Consider the following 17,041-nt stretch of genomic DNA (forward strand, 5'->3'; position numbering starts at 1 on the left):
GGAAGCCAAGCTACTAAGGGATCCTTAGTAGGGATCCTACTAAGAAGACACAGGCCTGTCAGGGTCCCCTGACTCCGATATTGGCTCCAAAGTCCCCTCCCGGGGCTCAGCCAAGGAGAAACCGCCTCCTGGTAAAGAGGCCTCTGGTGCAGTCACACGTGGGCATCCTTCGAGGGAGGCGACACTTGCTTTTTGATTAGGTGTTGACAAAATGTTTGCAGTTTCAGAGTTATCTCAAAGAACTCCGGTTAGCGTTAAATTATATAAACCGCAGCCTAAAAAAGCTGCCGGCTGTGGAGGAGCGCTCTGGGACTGCTGCAGTGTAATAAGGGACGGGACTGGCCTTTGGGCCCCAGGGGGGCCTCGTTCCGCCGCGTGGGACGTGGGACGTGGGACGGGGCGCCGGCACCCAATCGCGGCGGTTCTGCGGACTTCGGAAAAGGGGCCCCACAGATGGGGAGGCGGGGAGGCGGGCAGGCGGGCAGGCGGGGGTCCGGATGCAGACGGAGGCATCTGCGTCTCAGTGCGCCCGCCTGGGCAGCCTTCCTTGGGCTGGCAGCTGGCTGGGCTGTTAATCGAATCAGGGCCGCTGGGCTCTGCGGTGGTGCGATGAGTCGTGGGTGTGGCAGGCGGGCCCAATAGCCCTCCCCGAGGGCCCCCCTCCGTTCCCCACTCTGGATGGGCCTTTTCTGAGGCCAAGGCAAAGACCCGTTCACCTCTGGGCAGGGCAGGAGGCTTCGGGAAAACACCCTGCCCCGTGTCCGCTAAGAGGCGGACAGCTCAGGGGCTTCTCCTGCCCAGGCGGGGATGAAGGGTGCTGCTTCCTGGCTCCACGTGCTGCCCAGGTGTGCCTGAGCCTCACCCCAGGGGTTAAGCCGAGGGGCGCTTTGCCAGATTTGCTCTCTGCACGCAGCCGCGCTCTCCCCTCCTCCCGCTGGCTCCTGCCTTTCTCACAGGGCTCCAGAGACCTGTGTGTGTCCAGGGAGAGTCTCACCCGCAGCCCCAGCCGCGGCTGTGGCAACTGCAGGGTGGTCTCCAGGGTGGACAGACGCCGTGGGGGAGGGGCCATATCGCCTGCCCTTCAAAGCCAGGCGCCAGGAGCTCGAGATTGAGTTTTGAGCCGTTCTGCCCACTGCTTCTAAACGCCCCGTAGATGCCCGGGCACTCTGCTGGGCACCGGGGTGTAGGGAGCTGAATAAGGCTCTGTCCTTGGCCCCTTGGGAGTTTTGCAGTCCCCCTAAGAGTGATAAGACAGCTACAGGAACGGTTGTGGTTGTCGTTCCTGCCAGCGTGTGGGCACAGCCTGGTGGGGACAGCGCAGCGGGAGGGAAGGCCGGCCTTCTTGCTCGCTCTGAGCTGGTCCCCGCCTCACTCCAGGGGCGGGGCCTCCCTGAAAGCATTCTCCGGCTCCCACCTGGGGCTTCTCCTGCAGGTATCTAACCAACCCAGCACTGTTTGGCAGCCGCAGCAGGCCCCCGGGGATGCGACAGCAGCCCCAGGATTCCTCCTGCAAGGCTCTGGGCCCGGCGGGGGCGGGGGTAGGCAGATGAAGCCAGGGAGGCAGTCGGGACACTGGAGTCCCCAGCCTGGCCAGTGTCCATGGAGCAGACGCCCAGCCTGTGGGGTGCTCGTTCCACCCGGTGGGACCCACCCTGAGGCGTCAGCGCCGGCCTGTGTCCCCCAGGGTCGCTGCCCCAGGGCCCGCGACGGGTCTCCCAGGGGCTGCCTTGACAAGCCACTGCGTGGGGATGGGAGCGCTCTGCTGGTGCGCCCCCTGGTGGGCTCAGTGCTGCGGGGGAGAAGAAGGGTCCAGATCCGCAGGATTTGGGAGCAGCCTCCGTGCCCTTGAGCCTTGCCATTCAAAGAGTGGGGCACAGACCAGTAATGCCCGCATCACGAGGGTCTTGTAAGACCTGCCGAATCTCGGGCCCCACCCCACCCCTTGCATTTTCGCCAGGGCCCCGTGATTCGGGCACGCGCCGCCCTGGTCAGTCGTTTGCAAGTGTCGGTCTGTGAGGGCCCCATCATTTAAAATGCCGATTCCTGGCCCTTTCCAGACCAGAATCCCCGGTGGGAGGCCTGGGAGTCCACTAGCTTTCCGTGTATTCCTTTTCTTCGTAATTGAAATATAATCCACATGCCACACAATTTATCATTTTAAAATGTACCATTTAGCGGATTTTAATGTATTCCTAAGGTTGTGCAACCATCACCACTCTCCAATTCCGGCACATTTCATCACCCCAAAAAGGAACCCTGTGCCCATTAGCAGTCGCTATGCGTTTCGAATGCACACAGATTTCGTGTGTTGAATAGTGAGTTTTCACTCTGCTGACATTCCTTTGTATTGTGGTAAAACACGCGCACACACACACACACACACACATACACACACACCCCAAAATTTAGCATCTCGAGCCATATTTAAGTATACAGTTCAACAGTGTTACTATATGCATATTGTCACGCAGCAAAGCTCTACCTAACCCTTCTGCGTCTTGCAAAACCGAAAGTCTGCACCCATGGTCGGCTCCCGTTTTCACATCCGCTGACACCCACCGAGCCACACAGGTGCGCATTTCTGTGCCAGGCCCTTCGGAAAGGGCAAGGGAGCAAAGACAAACTTAGGGCAGGAGGGCAGCCCCTGCCCTCAAAACCCACTCACTAGTAACAGTCCGGGCACTCACAGGGACGTGCTAGCGAGCGCCCCGTAATTCAGTCCAGCTTCGCTCTGTGCTCCGCCCTTGCAACGCATCCCTGGGAAGTGGCCTACAAAGTAAATATGGGTATGTAGAATTATTTTTTTCCCGATGTATTTTTGTTATAATCCTGCAGGATGTGTTCCTGCCAGAATCAAATAAAAGAAACCAACTGAACCCCCGATTGCACCGCAGCCACATTCAGAGAGGCCTCACGTTCACGCCGAGAAGCTTTCTGCCTTCCTGGGTGCACAGGATCTGCTCACAAAATCCTCCCACGTTTCTCTAGCAGATTCAAATGGGCAATCAAACCACATGTTTGTGTGTGTGTGTGTGTGTGTGTGTGTGTGTGTGTGCATGTTCATTGAATAGCACAAATATATGAACATGCCCCCCACGGCATCCCTTCTGTTTGGGAGGTTTTTTTTTTTTTTTTTTTGACTCCCCGGGATCTGAAGATAGACGGGCCAAGTTTCAGGCATTCCCCACCACCCATGCAGGCAGTCCTTGCTGGCATTTTAATCATGAGGCTGGGAGTGGGTGTTTGGGGACAATGACACGACAGGATTGAAGATGTTCAGCTGAGCTCAGACCTCGAGAGCTGGCCTTTGCCTCTGCCCACACACGGGGCCGGCTCAGTCATCGGCCTGAAACTGCCAGACGATACAAGCAGGTGTGCCCTGGCCGGCTGTGCCCCTGACTCATCCCTCTGGTATCGGCTGCACGCTGAGCTCCATGGGGGACCTGGGGATGCTCTGGGCAGAGTCACGTGGACTCCAAGCACCTCTAGGCAGGAAGAGACCACACACGTACAGGAGTGACTGAGCGCAGTGGAAGGGCCATGTTCAGGGTCGGGAGAGCCAGGCAGGGTGTCAAGCAGTCAAGTGGCAGAGAGACTAGAGTTTGCTGCACCTCGTCCTAACCTGTCCCTGTGTCTGGAAGAGCCAGGACGGGCAGCTCCTGTGATTCGCCACCCTGGGACCCAGGCCCCGCCTGTCTGGCTCTTCCCCAAGCCTTGATGCTGGAGTTCAGCTCACCTGTGTCTGTCCAGCCAAGTCTTCTGGTCCAAGGCAGCCTGTCCACCCTGCTGTTCTCTGCCAAGGGGCCTTTCCTTCACTCTAGCGAGATGGGTGACAGGGGTCCCCCCAGTCAGCCCACCTTGCTTCACCTTCACCGGCCACACCGCCGGATTGCTGAAAGAACCCTGCCCAGCTGTGGGTGCCCGTCTAAATGACTCCTCCAGGAAGCCTTCCTGCCCGGCCCGGCCAGAGGCAGGTGTCGTTTCTCATAACGTCCTATCTCGGAGCTCTTCAGACGCCTCCCTGTCTCCCACCCGGGGCCAGGCACACGTGCTCCTTAGGTCTGTCCTTTAAAATGGCAGCTAATTGCGATCCTCCCCCGGGTGGCAGTCTGCTCACACTTTACAGAGCCCGTCACTCATTGGCTTACTGCCCTGAAAATGGCAGAAGCCAAGTGCGGGGTAGCATTCCCCCTTGGCGGGTGGGGACCTGAGGCAGCGGGACTCCCCCCAGCCCTTCAGGCTGGACCCTCGGTGTCGTCATGCAGAGACAGGGCAGCCGGGCTCAGAGTGGGGGGCTCTGTGCTGGGCCAGCCGGGGCTCCAAGCCAGGCCGTGCTTTGGCCAGCTTTGCACCGGTCGTCTGTGGCTGCCGCAAGGAATTACCACAACCGTAATGGCTTAAAACAGCACAAATTCATCATCTTCCGGTTCTGGAGGTCAGAAGTCCGAGGAGTTCTCACTGAGCTCTAATCAGGGTATCAGTGGGGCTGGTTCCTCTCTGGAGGCACCAGGGAGGATCTGTTTCCTAGTCATTCCCGGTTTGTAGAGGCTGCACGGACCCCTTGGCTTGTGGCCCCTCCGTGTGCAAAGCCAGCAACCACTGGTGGAGTCTTTCCCACCTGGCTCCTGTGTCCCTCTTCCACTTAGAAGGACCCTGTGCTGACATTGGGCCCACCCAGACAATCCAGGGTAATCTCCCATCTCAAGACCCCTAATTCAGTCATACCCACAAGGTCCCTTTTGCCATAGAAATTAACATTCGTGCTTGTCAGGGATTAAGATGTGGTTGTCTGGGTGGTGGGGGGTGGAGGGCTGCTGTTCGACCTGCTGTAGTCACTAGCAGCCTAGCCTTGTGCCTCAGTCTCCCCCCGTACAAAAGGGAGACCAAATCCCACCCCATAGAGTTGTGGGGAGAATTGAATTCGCTAATGGTTGGTTACAGAGAGCAGAGCCCGGCCCCTAGGAAGGGCTCAATAAATATTTGCTCTTCAGGGTCGTTCCTTTCATATTCCGGCAGTCACCTGGGATCCCCAGTAGTGGATCCGTGGGGGTGAGTAAAGCTGGCTGAGGGGCGAGTTACCTGCCCAGTAAGGAAAGCCTTGGCACAGAGCCAGGGTGTGGGGCACGTATGCATGTGTCAGGGAGGAGGAGTTAGGCTCGGCCCTGGAGACCTGAACACAGAGGGATGGGCAGCAGTCGGGCTGAGGGACATCCCTCCCCCACCCCCCCCCCCACACCCCCACCCCCATCCCCGGAGGGATGTCCTCCCACCAGGGAGGAATCAGGACTTCCTGGAGCCACGGCTCTGAGCTGAAAGGCTCTGCTTTAACTAAGGGAGATTCCCAAAGCCTAATCTTCTTTTACCTCAGGTGAGAAATTGGAGAATTCATTATAAACTGGGGGTGGGCCTTGGGGTGCTATTTCCTAGTCCCCTAGATTCCCTAGACAACTAGAAGCGCCGAGGGCTCGCACCTAGATTCTCCGAGAGGCCTCCCTCGCCTCCCCTCCCTCCCCAGCTGGGGCAAGCGCCGCACTCCCCCCACAAGTCAGCACCCCAGCTCAGCCCAGTCTCCAGTCTGACTGCACCAGGCTCCGGCTCAGACCTTGCAAAAGGGTGGAGCTCTACTGGAGAGGAAAGAGGCAGGCCCCGAGGGCTCAATTACTTCAGCTCCCTGGCAGCCCGTGGGGATCCTGGGGATCGCAGGCGGCCAGCTGCTGCACGCGGGGCTGGGGCCGGGTCGTGAGTCTGGGGGCAGCCAAAGGGAGCTGCGGTCTCAGCCTCTCTTCTTTGGCTGGGGAGGGAATTTGTGAGAGTACCAGAGTGTCCCTGCTCTGGATCAGGCCCCTTGGGGGTGCCCTAGCCCGTAAGCGGCCCAGGGCCTGCCCCTTGCTCCTCCATAGGCCTTGCAGAGGTGAGAGAGACCGTGGAGGTCAGTTACAGCTCCCTCCAGCTTGACACAGCAGAGAAGTAGCCAGAGGGTCGGGGATCACCCAAGGCCTGCGACAGTTCAGTTCAAGGCCAAGGGCCCAGAAGGATGCCCAAGACGCAGTCCCAACATTTGAGGAGCTCCCCTTCTCCTGGGGAACAGATGGGCATTGCTATTTTGGGAGCAACCACACACGAAAAGAGATGCCCAATGCCCTGGGGGTGCAGAGACTGCAGCCACCAAGTAGTGAGAGCAGGCTGCTCAGAGGGGGTGCTCCTGCTCAGAGGGGGTGCTCCTGCTGAGGAGTTTCTTGACAAAGGAGGAGGGCACTAGGTGGAGGTGTGCAAAGGCAGGAAGCAGTTCGAGAAGCCGTCTCCTGCACCCTCGGGCAGTGTGTCCTGATGAGGTATGTGAGTTTTCGCAGCCGAACGTGCCTTCAGCGAAACCCTAGGCCAAAGGCGAAAAGCCTTTGGGGCAGTGGGGGAGAGACCTGGGAGCCCCGCTGCCAGGGTCTTCCTCTCCCCCCAGCCGTGGCCCCCGAGGAACAGTTTATAAATCCCACCTCCCTGTCACGGCGCTAAGGACAGCACTCCGACGCGGCCGTGGGTGAAAGCCTCTGTGGTCTGGGTGTCTTCCTCCCTGCCCTCCAGGAGGGACCCTCCATGGAACTCTACTAAGGGTGCGGTGTCAGCTGTAGGGAGGGGAGGGGACAAGACCAGCCTCGGTGGGAAGAGGCCGGCAGGGACTGGCACAGCCCCAGTGTGTCCCCCTCGGGGCCCCCGCCTCATCGATCTGGTGGCACCGGCCTGGCGGTGACGACCCCAGGGGCAGGACCCTCGGGTGGGAGCGGCCCGGCCGGCCCCCTGCACGTGGCTTTCCTTGACCTCCGCGCCACATTCTTCAGTATGCTCATCATGTGTACCATCCTGACCAACTGTGTGTTCATGGCCCAGCACGACCCCCCGCCCTGGACCAAGTATGTTGAGTGAGTATCTTCAGGGCCTCTCCAGCCGGCCCCTCCCTCCCTTCCTTCCCAGCCCCTTCCCAGCCCCTGAAGTCACCCCAGTAGTCGCCCGAGGGACTTGCCCACCTGGGGGGGCCTTGGCCCAGCCCCTTCCTTCTCTGGCCCCTCCTGGTCCTGCCGACGTCTCCCCGTGAGCTGTGTCGTCAGGGGAGGAAGCCCTCCGGGTTAGCAAAGTGGGCGATTCCTCCCTGACCCGCCCTCACAAGGACTGAGCACACTGGGGGAGGCTCAGAAATAAAATCCTAATAATTTATCGAGCACTTAGTGTATGCCGGGCCCTGCCACAGAACGGTAAGCCTCATGTGCTTTGACCCTCGGGGCGACCCGATAGGATAGGTACGGCCACCGTGCCCCTTTGACAGGAGAGGAGGCTGGGAATGGGAGGCGCAGCTCGTCCGACGTGGCGTGGCTAGGGGGTGTGGCAGCCGGGCAAGGCCCAGCACGGTCCCCATTTCCGCCCTGTCTGTACTGCCTCCTGTGACCGTTTGCAGTTTCAGAAAACTGCTTCTAGTCCTTTCTTCTCAAATGACAGTACCTTGCCCACAAGTTCTAAAGAGACCTAATAGGCCCTTGGGGCATTTGGTGCCGGTTTTCGGGGAACTGACAGAATGTTAGGGAAGCCTCTCTTACCAGAGTGGCTTGCCTTGCGGCTCCCTGTGTTCACACAGGGCCCCCAGTGTCCTCGGTGCCTCTGGGACGAGGGAGGTCGCACCGGGGTGGGGCAGCTCCCATTCCAGTCCGTGGGCCACAGCCCTGGCCTCCGGGCATTGGGATTCTTCAGCCCAGCCCACCCAGCCTCAGGTGCTACAGCCTCAGCCCCCTTTCCAAGCCCACCCTGGACCGTTGTATACACCCTCCTGCAGGAAGTTGAGGATGGGCTGTCTCTGGCCGCGGAGGAGCCGCAGCAAGGGGGAGGGAGTGACGTGATCTGAGTGTCCTCCCAGGGCCGACCCAGTGGCCACCATTTTCCCGGTGAGGTACATAACCCCCAGGTCTGGGGTGAGGAGAGGAGTCGAGGGTCTTCTTTGGCCAAGACAGCCAAGGGGCAAAATGGAAAGTTCAGGTGGGCCCATGGTGGGCGCTCAGCAGCGCCGAAGGAGCACGTGGCTATAGAATTGGTCCGATGTTGGGAACAAAGCTCCGGCTCACGGGGCATGGCAGAGGCCCCGGTCCGAGGGCTCCTTAAAAGAGGGGCCATCCAGGGCCCGTGGCATGCCTGTGAGGAACCTGGCCACCCTGGCCTGCGGGCTTCAGCCGCCCTGAGAAGCCTCGCCGGTCTCTCCTCCCAGGTATACCTTCACTGCCATCTATACCTTTGAGTCTCTGGTCAAGATTCTGGCTCGAGGGTTCTGCCTCCACGCGTTCACCTTCCTTCGGGACCCATGGAACTGGCTAGACTTCAGTGTGATTGTCATGGCGTAAGTACCTTGCTCTCTGGGCCGCGCCGTGCCACGCCAGGCCACAGAGAGGGTCGTGTGCACCCTCCCTGGCCCCCGACCGCCGGGCCCTCTCGGCCCCCTACTCCAGTCCGTGTAGAGCTTGGCAAGTTCTGTAGAGCAGCCCATCTCACTGCTATGGCAAGAGGAAGACAGGACGGACGCCCTGAGCTCATCCTGGTGGGCCGTGGCGGGCAGGCTTACGGGCGCCCCTGTGGCCCCGTGGCAGCCAGGGACATCATTAAGATTCAGGCTTAGCATCCTCTGCCCTTTCCACCAAGGGAAACCAGTGTTACAGCCCCAAATCTCTGAGCCACTGTGAACAATGACCTGGATTCCCCGGGGATTAAGAATGAATCAGCAGGAAAGAGAAGGAGCCTGGAGAAGTGACCGGGCATCCCCAGGAGCCCGTGCCAGGCACACCAGTGCTGTCTCCACTCGGAGACTCCCCATGTGGCACCTTCTAAGGCACCGGTCACTGACATGATCCAAGGGATCCTCACACCGGCCAGAGAGGTATCGCCGATGGGGATTCCTTGTCCCCATTTGACAGATGAGAAAACAGGTGCCAAGGACACACAAGGAGCCTTCCAGAGAGTGAGTGTGAATATCCGTGGCCCTGCTGCCGTGCAGGCTGGGGCCTCGCTTCTCTGTCTAGAAAGAGACCCTCGCTGAGGCTGGGCTGACGCGTTCCACTCGGGGTGTGTCGGCAACGGATGCTGCGTTCTGGTGGGGGTGGCTGATCAGGGCGGGCCTCCTGGGCAGGAGTCGTGGCCCGGGCTCGGTCCTCAAGCCCTTTCTGAAACCCTGATGTGCGCGCAGGACCCCGTGTGCCCAGGCCTGGGCACCACACCTTGGCAGGAAGCGGAGCCTCCGCTCCCCAACTTTTGGAAGCACAGTGTTGGCCCGGCTGGAATCAAAGGTTCAGTTCAGCGCCCACTTTCTCGGATTCTCAGATTTACCGCATCCGCCCATTCGCGACAAGGTCCGCTTCGCCCCGGATATGAGCAGTCCTGCTGTCAGCTCAGCCGTGCCATGGGGAAGGGAGGGGAGAGTGGGCAGCCGGACCCTGCTGATGGGGCACTTTCCAGCTAGCTGGAGAGTCTGGTGGTTAGAAAATGCATCAGGACCTGTGTTTCTAGGTGCATTGCTTGCAGACCGACTCCAGCTCACCAGTTTACAGGTAGGGGAACTGAGGCTCAGAGAGATGTTGCCCCCTGCCCAAAGCCAGTGTAGACCTCGGCCTGGGCAGAGCTGAGTGAGCAAGGGAGAGCATAGTGGGGGAGGAGGCAGGATGGCGGGGGACAGCCGTGTGGCTTTTCAGGCCATCCTGCGAGCCCGGGGGGGTGGGAGCCACGGGCAGTTGAGAGCAGGTTGTGACGTGAGCTAAGCTACATTTAAAAACTTTTTTTAATGTTTATTTTATTTTTGAGAGAGAGAGAGAGAGTGCGAGCAGGGCGAGCGAAGCAGGCTCCGGGCTCTGAGCTGTCAGCCCAGAGCCCCGATGTGGGGCTCGAACCCACAAACCCCAAGCTCATGACCTGAGCCAAAGTCAGATGCTTAACCGACTGAGCCACCCAAGGGCTCCCTGAACTACATTTTATAAGTTCACCCGGAAGCTGGGGGGCTGTTTCAGTAGCTGGGAGAGAGACAGTGGCTGGGACGAAGGTTTAAGTAGAGGAGCTGAGGAACGTAGATTCTGGATGTACTTCAAGGGCTGAAAGGAGACCCCAAGGTGGTTTCAGTTTGGGCAGCTGGGTGAACAGGGTTACCGTTTGTTAAAATGGAGGGTGAAGGGAGGAGCTGGCTGAGGGAGGGAGGAAATCAAGAGTCCAGATCAGAATGCATTAAGCTTGAAAGCAGCCAGGGTGAGATATGGAGCAGGCAACTGGATATTCCGGTCTGGAGATCAGGAAAGAGGTCCAAGGTGGAGGTATATATTTAGAAGCCATCAGGGTGCAGATGATACTTGCAGCCGGGAGACCAGATGAATCATCTAGAGTGAGCATGGCTGGGGAAGGGACAGCGCCTGGGGACCACACCATGGGACGCTCCAGCATCTCGAGGTCAAGAAAGAAGGGGTAAGAAAAGGAGCCTGGAGGGCACTGCCAGAGGGGGTGGAGGAAAGCCTGGACAGAGGACTGTCCTGAAAAGCCAGCTGAGGAGCGTGACTCCACTTGAAAGAAGCCCCGAGAAGGCTGAGGAAGGTGAGATCCACGGCAGGACCGTTGCAGTCCACGACGTGACACCGCGGCAGGACCGTTGCAGTCCACGACGTGACACCGCCGATGACCGTGACAGCATTGATGGCCTTGGCCAGAGGAGCAAGGGGACATACGCCTGATTAAACAGGGCTCAAGAGAGAGTAGGGCACGTATAGACATCCACCTTGTGGGGTTGGCTATAAACAGGACTGAACATAAGATGCTGGCTGGGCTTGGGGAGACGGGCAGAGGAGCACGAGTAAAGAAGGGAGGTGTCTTTGTAAGGGGGTGGGCATGATCCGGAGCGAGGGGAAGGGAAGCTTGGCGTTGGAGGGGGATGCGTCGCAGGAGCAAAGCCCTTAAGCTGGCCTGAGGGCTGGGAGTCCAGGGCCCAGGTGGAGTAGGGCACTGGCCTTAAGAGCCGGGAGGGCAGAGTTTCAGACGGATTGGTAGAGTCGGTGATGAGAGAAGAGGAATTTCTCTTCCGATTGCTTCTATTTTCTCCACGGTGAGAAGTGGGATCATCAGCTGAGAACCCAGAGTGGGGAAGAATGTCTGTGGTTTGAGGAGAGAGGGAGCCCTCTCCACGCAGAGCTGAGACGTTGCACTGACTTGGGAAGGGGGTGGGATTCCCATGCCAGGCCCAGGCCCCGGGGTGCCCTGTGGGAGGCGGGCAGCGATCCATGGGCCCCCTGAGGGCCTGGTGTCACAGGAAGGGGGCTTTGGCAGGACAGGACACGGCATCTGCGTGAGTCTTTCCGACCTTCCCATCCTGGAGCCCGAACAGGACTGTGTCGCAACAGCCGTGCTCCCAGACCCTGGGTCTCTTGTTTGACAGTGGGAGCCAGGCTTTGGCCTGTCTTCAGCCCATGTCTCTGGGAGATGCTCTGCACGACCTCGGGCCTTTAGCAAGCCCTGCTGCCTTGTCTCATGAGAGAATCTCGGTCTCGATCCCCGGGCCCCCCCACCCCACCCCAGGACACTGCCTCTGCCACTTGGCATCATAGAGCAGCTAGGTGTGCCTCACCGAGGCCTGCCTGCCTCCCCTCTGTACCGGGGCCAGCGGTGACAAAGCAGAACGGAGCCTCAGAGGCCAGCAGGCTATTTCCAAGTTCCTGAGCATGTCACAGAAATGGCACTCACTTCCCCTGGGGCCGCGTGGACCCACCGGAATGTCAGGTTTCTGCTCCGGGCTGGATTGGCCTGGCAGCTTTGAATGACGGCGGTTCTGCCTTATGAAAACAGGGACTGCCGTGGTGATGCAGCGGCATGCATCCTGCCGCAGCCAAAGGGGTTCGGGAACGTGGGGCTCCCAGGATAATCAGAGGAGCCTTGGGTGGCGGAAATGTTGGAGTCAATGAGACTCCCCATCCTACGTGGTGCAGATGGGGAACTGGGGCTCCGAGGGAGCCTACCAGTTGCCCCAAATTATGAAATGAATCAGCAGCAGTGCGGGAACTAAAACCAGGTCTCCTTACTGGAGAGGCACGGAGGTCTGATGTTTCCGGCCAGGTTACCACCTGATCCCTCCCTCACTCAGTGTAGAGGCTGTGGGAGGGTCCGGGTTGCCGGGAAGCCTGCCAGGCGACCCCCTCCTCCCCACCCCGCCCCGGGGCCAGAGTTCTTCCCGGTGCCCCTCCCGGCTGGGCATTACCTGCCAGTTAGCACAGCCTCCTACCTCCTGGGGTTGTTATGGAAACCGAACCTGGAGGGGAAGGGAGGCAGGGCAGAGAGGAGAGGGTGGGATCTACCTCTGCCCAGCAGCAGCCCGAGCGGGGGGTGTCTGCATCGATAGGAGGGCTACACCGGAAGGTGGGGGTGGAGCGGGGGGGGGGGGGCGGGGGAGGCCAGGGGGGCCCTTGCTCTCGGTTCCTCAGCTTCCAAAAGGGCATCCCCCTGCCCTCGGGCTGGTGTGCCAGCGGGAACCCTCACCCAGCACCCTCTGCTCTTTCAGGGCCCACGATCACCACCCCAGCTGGCCGCCCCTGCCCGGCAACGTGGCCAGAGCACAGAGAATAGAGTGGCTTGGAGGAACGCTTTGCCGGCCTCACAGGGGCAGAGCTGTACCCCCAACCCGGCCACTGATGCGCCTGGCCCTTTGCCAGACACAGGGTCTCTCACCACACACCTCGGGGCCCCAAGAGAGGCCTCGTTGGAGGTCTAGGGCCCCCCCATGGGACGCGGCCAGGCAGAAGGAGCCAGGGCACATAAAAGGGACAGCAGCCCCCATGTCATAGACATGGCCAGAGACACGCAGAGCCCTCACCCAGCCCCACGTCTCACCTTGGAGACTTCCTTCTCAGGATTGCTCTCCCACACGTGTGCTGCCTTCACAGACACACGGCCACCAGCCCCACTCCCGCTCTCGGCCACTCGGCCGGCCTTAAGCCTGCCGGGAGGGAACACACGCCTCGGCATCTTGGCTCCTCTGTGCTCAGTACCAGCTGCTGAGGAGGCAGACGATGAATGGAGGGCGAGCCTGAGGGTGTGGGGACAGCGGGACAGGCACAGACAGGCAAAATCCGAGCTTCGCACAGACAGGGCTTCCCTGGAGACGTGGGGGGACACGCGGGACCTGTGAGGGACGAGAGCGGAGACGCAGGGACCGTTGGCTCTCTCCGATCTGCACGGCACTTTGCTCACTCCCTGTGACCCGAAGAGACGACCTCGAAACCGGTGTCCTGAGCGAGAAGAGCTTTTGGCCCCGGCCACGCCCACTTGTCCGGCAGCAGGAAACGGGGCCCAGAGCCACCGGCAGGCTGAGCCGTGGATTCCATGCGATGGCGACCTCAGCCGTGTTCTAAACCTGACAGGCTTGTGTCAGCACCACATCTGGATGGAGAGTCCAAGCCTGAGAGGAGAATGGGGGGCAGAGGTTTGGGGATCTGCGTCATCACGGAGAATGGAATAGCCGTTACAAGCAAAGAGGGAGCTTGGACCAAATGAATAGGTGTAGACGGGCCAGAACAAGGGAGGTGACGTCTACTCCGCACCGGATGTTGGGGCTGCCTCTGATTGCCGCACCAGGGAAAGATTTACACGCTGAAGTAGCTCCAGGGGGCGGCACCGAAGCCACAGCACAGAAGGGACCCGGTGTAGCCGGAGGGAAAGCTCTGAGAATGTGTCTGCTGACTTCCCATCTCCGGAGGGATGTGGTGAGTTAAGGAGGGAGCAGGCATGGGAAGACGGGAGGGCCACACGAGTGAACATGGAGGAAGCTGGTGTGAACCTAGCGTCCGAGCTGGACCAGGCGGGACCCGGCTGGCTCCAGGACTGTGCCCTGACACAGCCGACCGAGTCCTTCCCTGCCGACACCCACAGCCCAGAAGCAGGTTCAGAAGCTCTGAGCGAATGGAGGGGCCTGGAGGTCCAGACTGGCGGACTGATTCCAGCTGCACTCTCCGCCCACCCTTGACACTCACCTGGCCTCGCTGGCCTGACATCCTGGGTCTGATGGCACTCAGCCACCAGGTCAGACACACGTGGTTAAAAATCAGATATCCTGAGTCCCCCGTCCTTTGTTAAACATCAGACACCGTCGCTTAAATGTCAGATACCCTGGATGTGAACTCTTTGGTTAAATATCACGAGTCGCTTGCCAAGGTCCCGACGGCCCTGGTCACACACCGTCCACGCAGCTCTTAGACACCCTGGTCACGTGGCCCATCCACGCATGCCCTCACACTCTGCTTGGGCAGTCCCCTGCCCCCCGGAGACCGACTCCTTCCCCCTGTGCCTGTGAGGACCACGCACGCATGTCTGTCCAAGCTGTAGGTAGGATCGCCTCCGCCACCCAGCCCTGCCGAGTGTCCCTCGGGCCCAAGCAGACCTAGAAGGCTGCTCGCTCCTGAGGTCGCTCCTCCTGTGAAGACCCAGGGTCATCCTTGGGAGTCTCCGGAGGTCTTGGGGCGAGACTTGAGGGGGCCTCGGCCCTCAGAGACGCTGCTGTGCCTCCATGATGATCTCAGCCAGGACCCGAGGATCCCACGGCTCAAGGCAGCCAGGCACCAGCTGATCACAGATCCCAGAAGATGCGGAACAAAACCAGGACCAGAAACTGGACTCCCCTGTCACCTGGCCTGATACCCTGGAAAATGGTTTCCCTATCCACCCTGCTGTGTCCTCAGCCTCAGACCCCGCCGTGTGGCTTCGTGTCGGCATCCCCAGTGGCATGGACAGTGAGGCAGGGTAGTCGCCTCCTGGGGCCGGTTACGGGACCGTCACCGAGAGAGCCGCCTCCCGTGTGGGGCTTCCCGTGTGGACATCCTTAAGTCACCTCACCGAGGTCCTGGCGTCAGGAGGGTTGAAATGAGGAGGAAAGCTTGAGGGAGCCCTGGGCCATCCGGAGCCCTCCCTGTGGGAGGGGGAGAAGGGAGCGGGCTGGTGGGGGAGGGCCGGCTGAGGTGCTGCTTTGTAATTCCCAATAACTGTGGTTTGATTCTGCAGGTATGTATCAGAAAATATAAAACTAGGCAATTTGTCGGCTCTTCGAACTTTCAGAGTCCTGAGAGCTCTAAAAACTATTTCAGTTATCCCAGGTAAGATGCCCAGGTTTGCCTCTCAGATCTCAGCTACAAGTGACTCTCTCTCTGTCTCCCCTCCCTCCCTCCCAACCGTGTGTCTCCTATTGGCCTGTTGTCACTGTCTTGTGTGTGACTTTCCCTTGTTACAGATACACAACTGAATTTGTGGACCTGGGCAATGTCTCGGCTTTACGTACCTTCCGAGTCCTCCGGGCCCTGAAAACTATATCAGTCATTTCAGGTGAAAATCAGGTTAAACGCCAAGGCTGGAGGGACACACTCAGGCCTTCCCAGCCACCCGGGGGCCAAGGCAACCGTTGGGAAGGCCCCTCCGAATGTGCCTGTCACCAGAATACCTTTCCCAGAGCTTGGGTGGGGGGGGCGCTGTCGGCGGCGGATACGGCTGTCCCCTCAAAGCCTCACAAAGCGTCTTCGGGGCTACCCACCCCGGCAAAGCCCACCTTCACGGATGCCAGGGGGGCACACGGCACCCCTGGCAGGTCCTGCACTGAACCCAAATTCTTCCCGAGATAGTGATGTCCTTCCCAAAGCAAACTCAGTGCTTTGAATAGCTAAAAGCTTGTATATGAATTGCTTCCACCTGAAGCATCGTCCTCCAATAAGGAAACAAAAAAACTGGACTTGAGAGAAACTGCACACACACACACACACACACACAGAGCAAAAAAGGAAAACTCAGGGCTGAGTGCCCGGTCTGACATTGTGCCCCCTCTGGTGACATAGCAGCCACCGCCGCTGCAGCCTCCTTTTGTGAGACAGAGTGTACTCTGTGGACAGGTGTCATCGGGCCTTGGCGTCTAACAGCCCTCACTGCATGGTGCGGTAGAGGTTTAGCAAACCGTGCATGGTAGCCTCAGGAAGAAATTCTCCTCGACAGATGTTGGCAATTGTACCCGGGAAATCTAAGCCCGGATGGCCTCTCTAGAAAGCCAGGCCACCCCATCCATCCAGGAAGGCTCCCAAGAGGCTTATGATGATTTCACAGCCCAGAGGGCAGTGCCCAGAGGTTCCTTCCAGGGCCTTTTCTGAATGCAGCCACAATCAGAGCTGGAGAAGGCACTTGGTTTAAGAAGGCAGCTAGAGACAGGTTGGATGCCGCTGATCTGGGGAGGTATCAGAGCCGAGGGTAGAAGTAAGTGAACCAGATGGTCGCGTCCATTGCTGATTTGGAAGCCGTACGTCCTGGGCCCTTGATCTGGGCCCATGGAGCCGTAGCGGCCCCCAGGGAGGCAGGGGCCCTGCTCTGAGCAACCTGGAGGCGTTCAGACTCTCCTTTGGTGGGGCTAATTACCTTATAGGAGGACCCCCACTTATGCTGGGTTCAAACTGAGCCTCTGAGTGCTCCTCCTGGCCTCTGAACCCCACGGGATGTGCACAGGGCCTCTTGTTGCCATGCTCCCCGCAAGTGGCCCAGACTCCTGCTAAGAGCCAGTAGCAGGTGGGGCGGTCTGTGCTCAGTGCACGGAGCCACCTCCATTGGGACAGGCATTGTCATTGGCCTCGGCGCCCACATTCATGCTCAGAAGCCTCAGGGCCTGTCCTCCGGGGTCCCAGGGACAACCTCGCATCACATACCCACAAGATTCGAGAAGCACACTGACCACGGCAGTTGAGAAAAGGCAAGTTCCAGTCTGTTTTGTAAGAAAGGCTAGCAGAGGAAAATAGTTCCCAGTCCTGGGGAAAAGGAGGAAGCCTGCCAACCTCAACCCAGCCCCACCAGGACCGCTTCGAGGCATCCAGCAATCCAGTGAGACAGCAGGCAACAGACTCTAAATGTGGCCATTAGAAAAATGCTGTGGTCAGCATGATGGAAGGCTCCCTGGAGGAGGTCCCCTGAGCCGAGGCTTAAAGAGCCTTGGCCCTCTCCAGACCTCGGTCTCCTCTTCCACAAAATGGGAATGAAATCG

The 17,041-nt window shown here is 59.5% G+C and overlaps 1 protein-coding gene across 11 annotated transcripts in view; it reads left to right on the forward strand.

The window, feature by feature from the left end:
- The window catches only part of SCN5A (sodium voltage-gated channel alpha subunit 5), a 94,374-nt gene that overhangs the window by 18,701 nt on the left and 58,632 nt on the right, over positions 1–17,041 (forward strand). For 7 of the 11 annotated variants that reach the window (XM_045436533.1, XM_045436531.1, XM_045436526.1 and 4 more), the window contains exons 4-6: positions 6,822–6,911; positions 8,240–8,368; positions 15,263–15,354. In XM_045436533.1, the coding sequence (XP_045292489.1) occupies positions 6,822–6,911; positions 8,240–8,368; positions 15,263–15,354 (311 nt within the window). Of the gene's footprint in view, positions 1–6,821; positions 6,912–8,239; positions 8,369–15,036; positions 15,129–15,262; positions 15,355–17,041 lie in introns of all 11 variants that reach the window. The other 4 variants (XM_045436528.1, XM_045436523.1, XM_045436525.1 and 1 more) reach the window with 1 other exon arrangement.

This window comes from Leopardus geoffroyi, chromosome C2 (assembly GCF_018350155.1).
Source record: "Leopardus geoffroyi isolate Oge1 chromosome C2, O.geoffroyi_Oge1_pat1.0, whole genome shotgun sequence".
In the NCBI taxonomy this organism is placed as follows: Eukaryota; Metazoa; Chordata; class Mammalia; order Carnivora; family Felidae; genus Leopardus; species Leopardus geoffroyi.